Genomic DNA, 15,410 nt, shown 5'->3' with positions numbered 1-15,410 from the left:
ATTCTTTATTGCTTCTTTCCATAAGAATCACTCAGTGTCCTTAATGAGCACAATTTTGGGCCCAGAAGTGAGGAAGAATGGAGCAGATATATAGAACATTACCCTTGATGTAAAGAGGGGAGAATTGACAGGGAAAACATCTTTTCAAAAATGACTTCATCCATTGTAACTGTTTATAGGAGAACAAGTCTGGAACAAAACCTGAATGCTTTTTGGAAGCTCCTCTGCAGCTGAGGCAGCCTGAATGTCAGCATTCTCCTATTGCAGTTAATTAGTCCTTAAAAACTCCTTCAGAAGGCAGACGATGGCTGGAGCTTCCGTTGCCTTAGACATGACCCATGACATCACACCTCACTGACAGATGGCTTTAATGAGCCAAGTAGCAGATAGTCTAAGATTTTGCCACCATATGCTTGTTCTGCCTTCTCCAGGGGTGACTGGACTGCAACAAAATTGGTGGTAGAGATCAATACCTGTACCTGTATTCAGTCAGACAGGTTAACTTGCACTGCTGAGGAAGTAAGTTTAAAGAGTTTGGTTATTATTTGACTTAGGCTACAATATCTATATATTTATTTAATTAACTCCAAAGCATTAAAAGCCTGAAAACAGTATCACACCTAAGGGGGAAAAGTTAGAATCTATTCTATTAAGTAGCTACGACAAAACTATGTTAAAATATCCAGGTGCCTGTGCTGCTGGCCCTGCTTGGCAGTCATGAATCAATATTCCAAAGCCCATGGCTTCTATTTCAGTAGTAGAGATTTCATTTGTAATTTCATCATCTGGTTTTGTTTTCCAATTTTTTTCTCTATAGCAACCATAATCAATAAAAAATAGAGTAGCCCTGGGAAGCTCCCATTATCGTGACTGCAGAATCCAAATGTTTAATATTAACATTTTAAAAGTCACAGAATGAAAATTACTACAGTTGGCAACAATGAAGGTTCATGAATGATTCTCCCCTTTCTAAACACACAGTGGTATTAGAAGTACTAATACCTACTAATTCCTACTGCTTTCTTTTTATAAAAGCTGTAAGATTGTCCAAAATATCCAAACAAATAACACTAATACTGACAGCAAACAGCCAGGAAACAGTTCATTATGCAATGCAGAGTGAGAAATGTATAGCTCCAATGCTTTTGTCTCTTTCGGGGTCTCTTTTTAAAGATGCATAGAACAGGATGGGGATGCATCATAATGCAAATGCAAAACAATGCATCATAAATTCAGAATTAGTGTAATCTATGTGCAATGCTGTCCAGGTGAAGAAAAATGAATCCTACTCGTCACAGTAGGAGTTTTGTCCTACAGCTTCAGGTCCCCATAGAAGTTTCACCATTTGTCTGCTCTCCTTATTGTTTAGAGGAGGCAGCCTGCATTGCCACAGAATTATTTTAATGTAGAATCATTAGAACGTTTAGTAGCTACAGAGATAGATGGGCTTTACAAAACATCTCTGCTCTTTGTAGCAACCCGATACGATTTTGAGCAAGATAATGGTCGGGAAGAACACTGCCAGGCTCCTAATGAGAAACTGTTGACAGTAAAATTACCCCCACATTCTTCAAAAAGCCAATAAATGTCAAACGTGGGACCTTTGATGCAGTAGCTCATAATTCCTGCTCAGAAGCCTTTGCAGGCTGTCAGGGCACGTGATAACCCTGCATTGCTGCTGATTTTACTGGAACTTTTGCTGCTGAAGACGTGCAAGGAGCAGGTGCCTGCATTCTGGATGTCATTGTTACAGTGCCACTGGCTCACCAGGAGACTTCAAAGGGAGCACATTTGGACTCCATTTCCCCACCTGCAACACAGGGATGACAGTACAGGAGTTACCCAGAGGCAGTTCTGTGAGGGACACAGTGTTGCTGTCCAAATGCTCAGAAATCATGAGCTGAACCATAAAAGTATGGTGCTGCCTTTTATCAGTGAGACAGCCTTGTATTTTTAATGTAAAATATGTCCAGCTTTCTGTGTCTTTCCAGCACACATCTTCAAGCTCTCTTCTCTGCAGCTAACAGAGATTACTTCAAACCATCACAAAACTAATGCTTAGTCTGCTGAATCCTGTGCTGGGCTGCTTTAAGAGAACCACAGGAAGCTTATGCATAATTCCAGATGATGTAGGCTCCCATTCTGTTTGTCAGCTCTGTGGAATGTGAACGTTATAAATACCTTGCCCATCTCCTGAGTCTGACTCTACCTTCAGCATTCAGCCCATAAATGATGTGATAAGGCACAATATTGCCAAGTGCATGAATTAGGAATGACCTTGTTCTGTGTGTTATTCCACCAGTCTCTGCATCCTGGCTTGAAACTTATTGAGGGGAGACTGGGGTTATACCACGAGTGATTATATGACCACATCCTCCAGATTTGGCCTATATATTTCTTATAACATTTTCAGGCAAAGGCTGAAAAACAATCTTGTAATGCCTCTACTTCACTGACACTCTGAGGTCAGCGGCCAGATGGTTCACTATTATCTTTTCCAAATCTCAATAATTCTATGATTCTGTAATTACATTCCTACTGGCAATTCCTTGCTTGTGTTTTCTGCATTTCCATTCCAGCTGTTCCTGCGTATATGAATAGAAAACTCATCCCTTTCTGTCATTTGCAGTGACAGGCTGCATCCCAGAAGCTCTACACAGATGGAGTCATTCTTAGTTTGCAGAGAAGGCTGAGTGTGTGCCACATGCTATTAGGGTCACTTGAAACTGGGCTAATTACCTGGCACACCACTGGAGAGCAGATTCTTTAATAAAAATGAATGGCTGATGAGGGATAGACTCCTTGCTATTTTAGGATGAACTCTCCCTCAGGCAACAGATAGCCACAGTGGAAAGGCTCCCAGTCTATCACTTGGTTTGCTGTTTCTTGGCTGTAGAGCTTAATTAACAATTCTGGAACCATGCTGTTTCCCAGGGATGGCCTGCAAGTCCATTAAATTAAACAATGGAGGCAGATATGGGCAAAAGTAAAAACTACACATGTCAGAAATGAAAAATGACATTGCTTTGTCAGTGCACAGGGGCCAGTGCAGGAATGTTCTAAAGCCTTCCGAAGCTCTTCTCTTTCTAGCAGCTCAAGCAAGAGGGAGATTTTCCTACAGATGCCACCATTGTTTTTCAAACTAATGATCACTAATTACACAATTATTTTATTGCATGAAATAATGCAAATACTCTGGAAACTGAGTTAAAATGTACTTATGTTTTCCTTTTAAATATCTGAAAGTACAGCACGAACATCCATTGTGCTTTGTAAGAGACCACTGACTGGAAGAGACCATGACCCTAGAGAAACAGGGACCTGACCTGAATGCAGCCATCCACAGCTACCTCACTTCCCATGGATCTGAACTGCAAAGGAACTTGAGGCACTGTGGGGTTTGGTATTTTACACGGAAGGCCAATGATAAGGAAAGATACCTACCCTCAGCCTGCCCTCCAAACAAGCAGTACACCATTTTCAATAGTTAGCTTCTCTCCCCATCACCACTTGCTAAAGCATGCCCATCCTTACACAGCATGTCCATTAATGCCACCATCCGCTCACAGTAACGCTGAGGATGCTGTATTGTGTTGTGACACTAAGAGCCTCACGAGGCCATTCGAATTCAACATATCCACACGTAGACATAAGATGATCAGGTCCAACTCCACTCCAGCATAATTATTTCAAATGAAGTGATTATTCTTTAAAAATGAAGAATTCTGCTTCAAAAATTAAAACTAGGAATTAACAGTTACACCAAACCCTGTCTTGTATGTATGGCAATCAGTTTCAGAAGGCGAATTTCTAAATATCTGCAAGAATGAGCTCAACTCAACTGCCATTCATTTTTAAGATGGCCACCAAAACCATTTTATTACCGCAGTTAGCTGGAAAGAGCACTGGTCTGCAGAAATCAGATAATGTACTTATTTTTAAAAGCCTGGAACAAAGAGCCAGTAGAGATTTGCTGAGTACTTGCAACATAGCCATTAAATATAAATATTTTTTTAAGCAATTTACTGTTTCCTAATGCTTTTAGAGCAGCAGGGGGGAACAGTCTGAGTGAGTGCAGCATCTAACTGTATTAAAAAGGACATGATGAAGGTTATTGGGCTCCAGATTTAACTCTTCACTATCTTAACTGCTTAGAACATTTTCCAACCTATATAAACAATGTAAATTTATATAAAACTTATTCAATTTTCTCAGTGAAAACAGTAGAAATTTTATTTTGAAAATGTCTCCATTTGTCACATTCCTATAGAAACAAACTGTTCTTAATGGCGAAGTTTCTCAAATTAAAAACTGCTGCAGAATTGGAAATCACTTTTTTTTTTTCCATCTTGACTGTGGATTGTGGATAGAAAAGAATTGCTTCATTGGGCTGCATGCACATGAATGAATCACAGAGTCATAGAATCACAAGGTTGGAAACGACCTATAAGATCATCTAGTCCAACTGTCTCCTCATCACCACTGCCACCACAAGCACTAAAATATCACTGCTTTGAATTATGTGTGGGCCCGTAAGAAGAGGTTAAGTTTTGCTCCAGAGTTTCCAGGTATAATTCCCTAGTATAATCATAGAATGCCTTGGGTTGGAAGGGACCTTAAAACCTACTCAGTTCCAACCTCCTGCCCTGGGCATCAGATCAGGTCAGGCTGCCCAGGGCCCCATCCCACCTGGCCTTGAGCACCTCCTAGAGGCCTCACGCTTGGGACATTCTGGAGTTGTTGCAACTACATACAAAATCCCTCTTGATTCATGCTATTCCCACCTTGTAGTTTTAGTAGCTACAGGTAGGATTCATCTGATCTGGCTTGAGACTTTATGTTACTTTTGCTGTCAGTGAAGAGAAACAACGTGCTCACACAGCGATTCATGTGATTTTCTTGGATGACTGTTTAAGTATGAAATGGGTAAGCCATCACAATTCAGCTGTGTGGAACTTCAGAAAAAAACATCTCTGAAAGGCCATCCCATAATGATCCAATGTTGATCATTATGGGTTGATATCACTTCACCAATAATGCACTCTCAGCAAATCTGCAGATGCTAAATTGGGAGAACGGCTGATACACTGGACGGCCTGGCTTCAGTCCAGAAGGACCATAAGGGGAAATGAAAGATTCTGCACCTGGGGATGAGTAGGACCAAACACCAGTGCAGGCTAGGAGCAGGCAGAGCTGCAGTCCCACTTAGAGGGGATACCCAGCTGAACATGAGCCAGCAATGCACTCTCGTCACAAATAAGACAAAATGCATACTGAGCAATACTGGCTGGCTCAACGTGGCCAGGAGATGGAGGAAATATTTTATTTCCTTCTACTCAGCACTGGTGAGGCCGTATTTGGAATACAGACCAGTTTTGACACAGCTCGTGCAAAAGGGTTGTTGAGAAACTAGAAGTGGTACAGCAAAGAGCTGATTGCCTAGAGAGCACGACCTGCAAGGAGAGCTGAAGAAGCTGGATTTGCATAATCTGGCACAGAGGGGTCTAAGTGTGATCTAAGTGCAGCCTGTGTGTGGCTGCTTGAGGTGAGATACAGTGGTGATGAAGCCACAGTTCCCTTATTTATATCAGATAATGTAACAAGGGCCAAAGACCTGCTGCTTTGAGGCTCACGGTGGCTCACATTTTTTTTCCACCAGGAAAGCTGCTGGTACAGACTATCCAGAAAAGCAACTGAATGCTCCTTGTTAGAGGTTGTCAAGACGTTAAATCCAGGGCTGACATCTTACAGTGTTGGTAAAGCCCAGCTCTGAGTACAAAGCCGAGCTTTCAAACCATCATGCCTAAGATTCCATGATAAAGCCTGAACATTATGACTGGATCACAACACTGCCAGGTCAGAGTGTCTGCTGAAGTGTCTGGCAGTGGCTTTTGCAGTCTGCGCTTTGTGAAACTGAACACCCCAAGGCAGGGTTAGCCTCCAAAGAGTCAACAGCAAAATCCTCTAGAGCTGGAACTCCAGAGGCAAGTGCTAATTTGAGCTGATGGTAAAACAACAGGAATGGCTGAAGGAGACAAACTAATAATGCATCAGCTCATTAGTAGGTAATACTCCTAAGAAGTAATGGGCTATCGTTAGAGGCTTTTGTCTGTAACATGCTGAACAGATTTCAAATCATTTACAGTAAGTATTACCACCACCTGTGGAGTGTGTCCAAACCCTTTAATTCTCTATTAATAGAGACATACAGAAATTCCCATTCAGAACTAGGGAACATTCTGAAACAGACTGGTGGTAACTGCATCAAATAAAACTTGGCCTGGGTTTCCTCTAGCTCCATGTAATACCTCTGTGGCTCAACGACAAAACTGTTGACTTTTCACTGTGGCAGATTTTCAGTTCAAAATAACAGGCAAGCCTGGCAGCAGGATGGCTGTTAGCATGATGCCGAGGATGCTCAAGTGCAGTAAGCAATGCAAGTAATTCAACAGGGTGATTTGAGTTCTCTCCCAGTCCCTGCGATTCCATATATCACCTGGGACACATCAAACTGATTTTTGTAGCATGGAGTTCCTTCTGAAATCATAGATGAGATTAATTGCTGAAAAAAAAAACAAGCATTTGGTCTGATTTTTCTTAAAATTTATTACATGTACTTAGAAATAATTTATTGTGGCTTTGGCATTGTTATGTTAAGAAATCAAACTTTCAATAAGAACAGAAATATATTTCCCAAAGGCAACTGTGTGAAGAATCATGGAAGCACAGCTAAGCTTAGCTTAGAAGCAGCATTCAGTTCTTCTTGTCCTGAGCGTGTGACCAGACAGGCTTGCGTTTCTGAATGAAGGCTTCGATACCTTCCTGCCCATCCCTCAAAGTCAAATTATCAACCATGACCTGAGAGGTTATTTTGTAAGCAGTATCAAGGTCCTGCGCCATCTGTCTGTAGAAGGTGGCTTTCCCCAGTGCCAGGATAGATTTGCTGCTTTCGCAGATCTTGTGAGAGATTCTCATGGTCTCTTCTTCCAGCTTGTCTTCTGGTACCACCTTGCTGACAAGGCCATGCATTAACGCTTCGTGGGCAGAAAGAGGCTCACCCGTAAAAAGCATCTCCAATGCCACCTGATGGAGAAAAGATAACCAGGTTAGGTCAATTCAACTGCCTCACTGCTTTTCTCCTTCTCCAAAAGCTCAGAATCTCTGGTAACTGCAGTAGGAGTAGAGAAAAATGTGGATGGTCCTTCACAAAGTCAAACAATCCAGCTTAGTATTTTAAGCTGTGCATAGAATAATAAGTAATCAAGCCCTTACTAAGTCTAATGCAGAGTTTCTGAAAGTATCTGCCTTAAGATAGGAAATTTGAAGGTGAAGCTTTCATCCATTTGTCCTCACATCTCAGCAGAGTCCTACTGCATCTCAAGAGTCCGTCCACAAGAATCTATGTGGATCACAACATTTCTTTTCTCATTTATGGAAGCTTTACAAATCACACTACTGCTTATGCAGTGAGAGACGTGTAGTACAAGCAGTAGGAAATAACTAAGGAAAAAGGTGCAGGAGAGTTTCAGGTGCTATTTACAGTGACTTGATCTAAACCCAGCAGATCATGCTGGCAGTGAAATGTCACTGCCTGGCAGGAACTGACAGCTCAGTGGGATTGGTATCCTGAACTCACAGAGGTTTCTCATCAGGGGAGAACATCGTTGTCTAAAGCACTGACGGCCGGAAAGCAGAGGGACTGCTGAGCTGGTGTGTTGCTGATACGAATTCCTGCTGGTTGGAATCACATCAGTGGGAAGCTGCTTTCCCTAAACAGAGGTCATCTTGTTTTTTTCTCAGTCCAAAGCATGAGCATGTTTTTGGCAACAAAGTATTTTGAATGTCATACTGCAGGAAGATGAAGTTAAGGCAATGGAACTGAAACTCCGAGCATTGGATCCTACTTACTGCAAAATTACAGAGTACCTGAGAAAGAAGCTTACCTTTCTTGGAAGAGATCTGCCCAGGGCCACAGCTGGTGTGGAGCAAAACAATCCAATGTTTACTCCAGGAGTAGCAAAGCGTGATTTCTCACTTGCCACCGCAATGTCACAGCTTGCCACTAACTGACAGCCTGCTGCTGTGGCCAGGCCATTCACTTTGGCAATCACTGGTACTGGAAGTCTCTGGATTAAAGTCATAACCTGCATGCACACAAAAATAAGGGACCAGTTAGTTCTCACAGTTAAGCAGTGGCTGTATTAAAACTTGCACCTGCTTCACAGAACTGATGTCACTGTGCATACTTTCAGCATCATGGACTTGAGTTCAGTCAAAGATACAAACTCTCTGCATAACTGACTTTATTTTGTGTGCCTTAATGCACAAAACCACTGCAGTTTCAGTAGCTGCTCAGCTGTGTTTATGTAGCACAAGTTAGTCCTGCTAACTCCAATAGAAATGGAAAGCACAAGAAACAAAGGTGAAAACACTTGAATTAAATCTGCATGAAGCTAGCATATCTCTCTGCACTGCAGGCCCTGTATTCCTGGATGTGGAAAGTGGTATCTGAGACATATCACCCCCACATTCATCAGCCCTGTAATGGAAAACTGACTTAGGAGAACCTATTGCTGGTTTCTACATGGTGCTGAGCCTGGGTTGATTTCACCCAGACACGGTCATCTCACGACTGGATGTCTGTCTAGGATGGGTGATCTCTCTCCCTAAAGCTGGGCAGGGGGTTATCCAGCTTTAGATGGCAGAAGTTAAGAAAGACAAATTTGTCTAACTTTTCTAACTCAGGATCACCTTAATTACAGTGGAGATCAAAAAACTCAACTAATTTCAGTACTTGCAGATAGAAAATGCTATTTAACTGCCTACTGTCATTATCTGGATTTTAAAAAATATCATTAGCACAGTGTAGCAAGAAAAATTTTCATCTGCCACCTCAAATTCTCCAGCAGACAAAGTTCAGCAAATTTTATGTTACTTAAGTTACCTACATTCAGTTTTGAACCTCGTCAGATTTTGTCTCACTTGGTTTAAAAACAATTTTCAGCTCATCTTGAGAAGCAGGGAACAAAAGAGTAACAATACATTCATGCGTGCAGGAAAACAAATAAATGCTCCTTATATCTACAGAAATTTAAAGTCAAATGCTTCTCTGAAAAAAACCCCAAACACCTGGTACATATGGTTACGTGCTTGAGAAGCCTCTGGAGAAGTGACACTGAGCTGTCTCAAACTGCTTTGTAGAGAATGCTGAGTTCTCAGATACTGCACCACACAGTACTGCTAACATTACATACGTGGGGAAACAGCTGAAACACAGCTGTGATGATACCCGCTGTAGAAAAAATGCAAGCTGGCATTCTAGCACTTTAATTTGCAGAAAGAGAAATACAATTTCACCAGCATCAGATATTAATATAAACCAGCATCACTACTTGCTCTTCATACCAGGCAAACCAGGGTAGCATGTAAGATCTGCTTACCTCTGCACATACTTCAAATACTTGGGTATGAAGCTTCACATCATCTTGGGTTGACAGCTCCTTTAAGTCATGACCAGAACAAAATACGGGCCCTTCGGCTGTGAAGAATAAAAAATTAGACTGAACTAATCAAGAAACCAAGAGTTGTGTCAATACCCCATTAAAGGTACAGAAGCATCAATGGTCATCACAAAGGAGGCTGGGGAGGGAGATCTGCACTCGGTTCCTAAATATTTCCTTCTGGGTTTCACATTGACTTGGAATTGCCAAATGAAGCATTTAACTGATATGCCAATAAACGTTTTCAAAGGCCTCGTTCTACCTCCATTTCAGGTTAACTCTGCTAAAATTAAGGCTCTTTACACTTCTGAGCCCAGTTTCTGGTAAGACACCACACTGAACTTCTCCTTGGTAAACACAAACTAGTCAGCCAGAGTGCCAACAAACCGCTCTGCTCTCACATTAAACAAACACAATGTTCCCCATTTGCTGTATGAAGAATTAATGAATCACAGAATGACCTGGGTTGGAAGGGACTTCAAGGATCATGAATCTCCAACCCCCCTGCCACAGGCAGGGCCACCAACCTCCCCATTTAATACCAGACCAGGCTGCCCAGGGCCCCATCCAACCTGGCCTTGAACACCGCCAGGGACGGGGCATCCACAACCTCTCTGGGCAGCCTGTTCCAGCACCTCACCATCCAGATTTCTGTGTCACGCATTAATCTAACAATCAAATAAAAGGTTCTGCTGGAGGAGAACCAGGAGGGCAGTCCCTTTGTTCCTTCACTGCTAACATTCACCTAAGGAGCCCCAAAAAGCTTCTCCAGGGCTTGGGTAGAAAAGAGCAGGAATCTGTCAATCTATGTTTTGGATTTGCTTTCCTCAAGTGGCAGCTAAGAACAGAGCACCCTTTATGGATAACTGTATCTACAACAGTTTTCCTTTCTTATGAAGATACCTGCCATAAAAATAGACTGACCTAAAGCTTTTTAATCACAGAATCATAGATTGGTCTGGGTTGAAAAGGACCACAGTGATCTTCTGGTTTCAACCCCCTACTATGTTGCCAACCACCAGACCAGGCTGCCCAGAGCCACATCCAGCCTAGCCTTGAATGCCTGCAGGGATGGGGCATCCACAGCCTCCTTGGGCAACCTGTTCCAGTGCTTCACCACTCTCTGTGTGCAAAACTTCCTCCTAAATCTTAATCCTTCAGAGCTTCTCAGGTAGTTTTACGGATGCAACATTTCCAACTATAACTATGAAGATGCCACCTCATCTATGCATTTCTTACAGACCAGATTATTATAACAGCATTAGCAATAACCACGCGGATCACATCCCTCAGCTCACTGCATCACAGCGACATCATCTGGAAATTAATCACATCTGCATTTGTGCCTCATTGAAGAGGAATCCGCTGCAAAGTCTGCGTTGAAGATTGACAGCAACCCTGAGAAGTCTGCTGAGGCTTCTTCAGCCTGTTTCTGCATGAAAGCCAGTGCCCAGAAGTGTTTGTTCTCAGTCTGATAGCTACCAGAACGTGGCTTATTGACTCTGCAAACACAGCGCCGCGACCTGAAGGACACACCACCATCCAGACAAGCGTTTCAATAGCGTTTCTCTTTACCCGTGTTAATTATCAACAAAAACAAAGCAAAAGTCAATCAACTGTCAATGCCATATTCCAGAAGGAGGAATGAAGCACACGGAAGTCAAAGCACGGTTGTCTGAACAGGGAAAGCTCCTGCAGGGGGCATGAAAACCACGTCCCCTCAGCTCGCATTTTCAGTAACTGCGCGCAACCCTCAGCCCTACACCGCCCGTAACCCCGCAGCCACCCGCCTCGCTCAGCGCCCCACGGAGGCAATACCCGAGATGACGATCACTCGGAGCTCTTTGCTCTTGACGTCGTGCAGGAGGTCCTCCTTCAGCGCCTGCAGCATGGACAGGGACAGGGCGTTCCGCTTCCCGGGGTTGTTCAGGATAATGTTTCTGCAAGGCGAGCGCCGGGCGCCTCGTTGAAAGACGAACCCCTACACGGCCGCGCCGCGTCCGCCTTCGGAAGCCCGCGGTGCTCAGAACGGACACGGAGGGACTTTCCCCGCGGCCCCCGCCACCCGAACCGCGCCGTCCCCTCACCCCGCTCCGAGCGCCCCGTGAAGGCCGTGCGCCCCGCGCGGCACCGCGCCCCGCCGCCTCACCGCACGCCCCCCTCCTGCCGCCGCAGCGTCAGCGCCGCTCCTCCCGCCGCGCTGCTGCAGGCCGCGGCCAGCGGCCGGGCCGAGGGCCCGCTCAACCGCCACAGCGCGGCGGCCGCCGCCATCGTCTCCGACGTGCGGCTCGTTACTGACCCCTAGCCCGGCGCCGCTGCCTCTGCAGCCGCGGGACTTCGGTCGGCAGCGTCTCCAGGCTCGAGGAGCGGGCAGTCGAGCCAAGAGGCAGCGCCTGCAGCGCGGAACGCCTACGGCGCGCTGGGCTGCATCGGGGCGTGGAGCGGCTGGTCCGCTCCGCTCCTGGCAGGGCCCCGGCACAGGAAGGGCATGGCACGCGTGGAAGGGGCCAAATAATCGATGTGGTTCCACTGAGGAACAGACTTCTGTGCATTACAACGTACAGCTTGATGTGAGGTTTATCACTGCGTCTTGTTTGAAGATTTCAGAGACGTACATTTTACTGCATTATTCTATGCTATATGAGATCATAAGAGGAAAAAGCAAAGCCTCTTCTCCAGGATGAGTCTGCACATTGCAATGGGGAGTGCAGTCCTCTTCTCCAGCTGTGTTCTCCTGTGGGAAGTGACAGACCCAAGGGATGGAACACCTCCCCTACGAGGACATGCTGAGAAAGCTGGGGCTGTTCAGCTTGGAGAAGAGAAGGCTCCAGGGAGACCTGAGAGTGGCCTTTCAGTACCTAAACTCTCTGCAGACCCTCATTACTTGAAATTGCACTTCCAAAAAACGTCAGTTTGCAATAGAACCTCTCGCACTTCTTTCATTCTGCTTTACTCACAGGAGTGATGACCTCTATTTCTTCACACCTGGCTCAGGCAGTCTCCTGGGAAAGAAGCAGCTGTGTAGAAGCAGCAGCCAGCAAACAATCTCATCTGCTAGATATTAACAGGCCCAAAGACCAAGCAGCACTGTTCAAGGAGATGCAGGGTGCTCTGGTCACGATTCCCTGTTCTTGCTTATCACACCTACTCATCACGTATCCTTTCCCAAATGCTAGAGGAAAGCATTCACAATTCACATGTTTTATACACAATCAAGGTTTCGTTGTTTATTCTCCTCTTTCTGTCAGAGCCACAAGTACTCTAAAATAAAATAGATATATGTCCAGCAGATGTTCCCTGGAAATGATAATCTGTATTCCACCTTCTTTATGTCCCCATTTTTGTGAGTGTGCCTCTGATCGCTGGGTTTTACTATAATAGAAATATGTAGTATTTCATAAATGTTGAAGGGCATTTATAGGTCTGAGAGTTGGGTCTGGGCTGGACTTTCTTCACTTGCCCTTTTTCATTTTCTCATAGTTCTTTGTGCTTCGCCAAAATTTACTTTTAGTATAAGAGTCTGTGGCAAAAAAATGCCTGTTTAGAAGAATAAATCATTTTAAATTAGTCACAGCAGTTCTCAGAATCCTTTCTTGGTGTGGCAAAGGCCAGTGCACAGAGAACACAGTGTGTTCCATTTCTGGGAGGAGTTTGCATTCCCGGGCAACACTGGCAAGTAACCTCTTGCAATCATCTTTAAAGCTGGCCTTGTGAACTGCAATCTTTTTTTTTTTTTTCTTCACTTTTTTTTTTTTTCTTTTTTCCCAATTCCTTCTCTTTCTCTCTTTGTTTTCTTGTTCTGTCATTTGCAATGAAATGACTTTTTCCATATTCTTCAAATAATTTCTCTTAAATATAGCATTTGCAGCTCCCTGGAAATCCTGTTCTTTTCCATTCTGATTGACAGCCTCATGCTTCCTTTCACACCCTCCTCCATTACAGATTTTTTTTGGCTGTGGCTTCCCCAGTGCTTTAAACAGACTTACTGCTGCCTTCTCTGAGAAAGTGTTGAAATTTTTTTTCCAGTTTCAGGCAGCTTTCCTTTTTATAGCATTTGTTAGCAGCATTGCAGTTAGGGCTGAGCTCACACTTCCAACTGGAGACAACTAGGAGCTGGGATTGCAAGTAGCAGACAGGGCCTTTCTAACCTTTATCTTTATTGATCTTTCATATGAAATGAAAAGGGAAATGATAAGGGCCATAATGCAATTTCATTGTTAGATCATTACAGAAGCTTTTCAGGGTATCACACAGCACTAGCAAAAGATGTTTTGAATTTCAAGTGCATTTAGCTGTCATAAGGCACTCTTGGGTCCTCATTCAAATGTTGCTGGATAAGATGCACAGGCAACAAAACCAGCATGTAGAATCCCTCTCTTTATGAGGCTTAATAATTTGTGTCTTTATTTTCTTGACTTTCAGTGCTCGCAAATATGACGTTTACCTCCATGATCAGTGGTGGCCAATATCAATGGGCAGACCTTGCTGAGGTGAGGCTGAAATGTAAAGCTGCTAAAGAGAAGCTCTGTGTATGTGTGCATGGGTGTTTGTGCATACACACATAAATGAGTAAATATATACCTAAAGACACTTCTACCCATTAATTGGAGTACTGTGATGAAAACTGGGGACTATACTATGGAGTATGAGGCAGGCATATTGCCTGCAGAGTTTAATGCAAATGATTTCTCATGAAATGTACCAACCTGGCATTCCCAGAGGATCTTGTGATCTGATTTTCAACACTGCTGAAATCATTCAAATCATTCAAATCCCTCTGGGAGCCAGAGGGGTTCAGCACCTTTGCAACTTAAATTCTTGTTGGGTGTGTAGTAGTTCCACAGCAACAAGGAGAGGAAAGCCCTGTTCTTACACCCAGGCCAAGGAAAATAATTTATTTTCCTGCTTAGTGCATTCTGCTAGCAAAGAGAAAGATCAGTGCACGATGGTTTCTCTGATGTGGAACCCTCTGGGACTGCCTGAAGAAAAGATGACAAAAGATTTTGATATTCCTTTTTAGCCAAAAGGCTGACACTCCCACGATTCCTTTGTCCCTGGGGACTGGAAAAAGGGCAATATCACTACCATTTACAAGAAGGAAAGGAAGGAAAAGCTAGGGAACTACAGGCTGATGAGCCTCACCGCTGTGCCTGGGAAAATCATGGAGCAGATCCTTCTGGAAGACATGTTAAGGCAGTGAGTGATGAGCAGGTGATCTGAGACAGCCAGCACGGCTACAGCAAGGGAAGGTCGTGCATGACCAACGTGGTGGCCTTCTATGATGGAGTGACAGCATTGGTGGACAAAGGGAAAGCAACTGATGTCATCTACCTGGACTTCTACAAAGCCTTCTACATGATCCCCTGCCACATCCTTATCTCTAAATTGGAGAGATGTGGCTTTGAAGGGTGGAGTTTTCAAAGGATAAGGAATTGGTTGGAAGGTCACAGTTGAAGGTTGTGGTCAAAGGCTCTGTGTCCAGGTGGAGGTTTGTAATGAGTTGTATCCTCCAGGGATCTTTCTTGGGTCCAGTACTCTTTAAAATCTTTATCAGTGATATGGATGATGGGATTGAGTGCACCCTCAGCAAGTTTGCTGATGGCACTAAGCTGAGTGGTGTGGTTATATCGAGGAAGGGATGCCATCCACAGGGACCTTGTGAACCTAATGAGATTCAACATAATGAGGTTCAACAAAGCAAAGTGCAAGGTTTTGCACTTGGGTCATGGTAATCCCAGATGTGTATAGAAAGTGGGAGAACTCCTTGAGAGTAGCTCTGCTGGGAAAAACTTAGGGGTTCTGGTCGACTTACAGCTTAACATGAGCCAGCAGTGTGTGCTCACAGCCCAGAAGGCCGATGGCATCCTGGGTTCCATCAGAAGAGGAGTGGCCAGGAGGGAAGGGGATTGT

General features: G+C 44.1%; 1 protein-coding gene across 1 annotated transcript; it reads right to left on the bottom strand.

Moving 5' to 3' along the window:
- Positions 1-6,586: 6,586 nt before the first annotated feature.
- On the bottom strand, positions 6,587-11,771 carry ECHDC3 (enoyl-CoA hydratase domain containing 3). Its single transcript, XM_042872924.1, has 5 exons — positions 11,650-11,771; positions 11,319-11,440; positions 9,441-9,538; positions 7,944-8,144; positions 6,587-7,083 (listed from the first exon to the last, which is right to left on the bottom strand). The coding sequence occupies exons 1-5, from the start codon at positions 11,769-11,771 to the stop codon at positions 6,754-6,756; spliced, it is 873 nt and encodes a 290-aa protein (XP_042728858.1). The 3' UTR covers positions 6,587-6,753.
- Positions 11,772-15,410: the final 3,639 nt, after the last annotated feature.

The sequence above is a fragment of the Lagopus leucura genome, unplaced genomic scaffold, assembly GCF_019238085.1.
Source record: "Lagopus leucura isolate 7727_CA_CO unplaced genomic scaffold, USGS_WTPT01 Super-Scaffold_100008, whole genome shotgun sequence".
Lineage (NCBI taxonomy): Eukaryota > Metazoa > Chordata > Aves > Galliformes > Phasianidae > Lagopus > Lagopus leucura.
This window is presented reverse-complemented; position numbering and strand designations above follow the sequence as displayed.

Excerpts from the sequence above, each read along its gene's own strand:
- ECHDC3 (XM_042872924.1), bottom strand. The coding sequence starts at position 11,771 with ATGGCGGCGGCCGCCGCGCTGTGGCGGTTGAGCGGGCCCTCGGCCCGG. Across the intron at positions 8,145-9,440 it reads TATTTGAAGTATGTGCAGAG|GTTATGACTTTAATCCAGAG; the intron begins GTAAGCAGATCT and ends GTGTGCATGCAG. Across the intron at positions 7,084-7,943 it reads GCAGATCTCTTCCAAGAAAG|GTGGCATTGGAGATGCTTTT; the intron begins GTAAGCTTCTTT and ends TTTCTCCATCAG.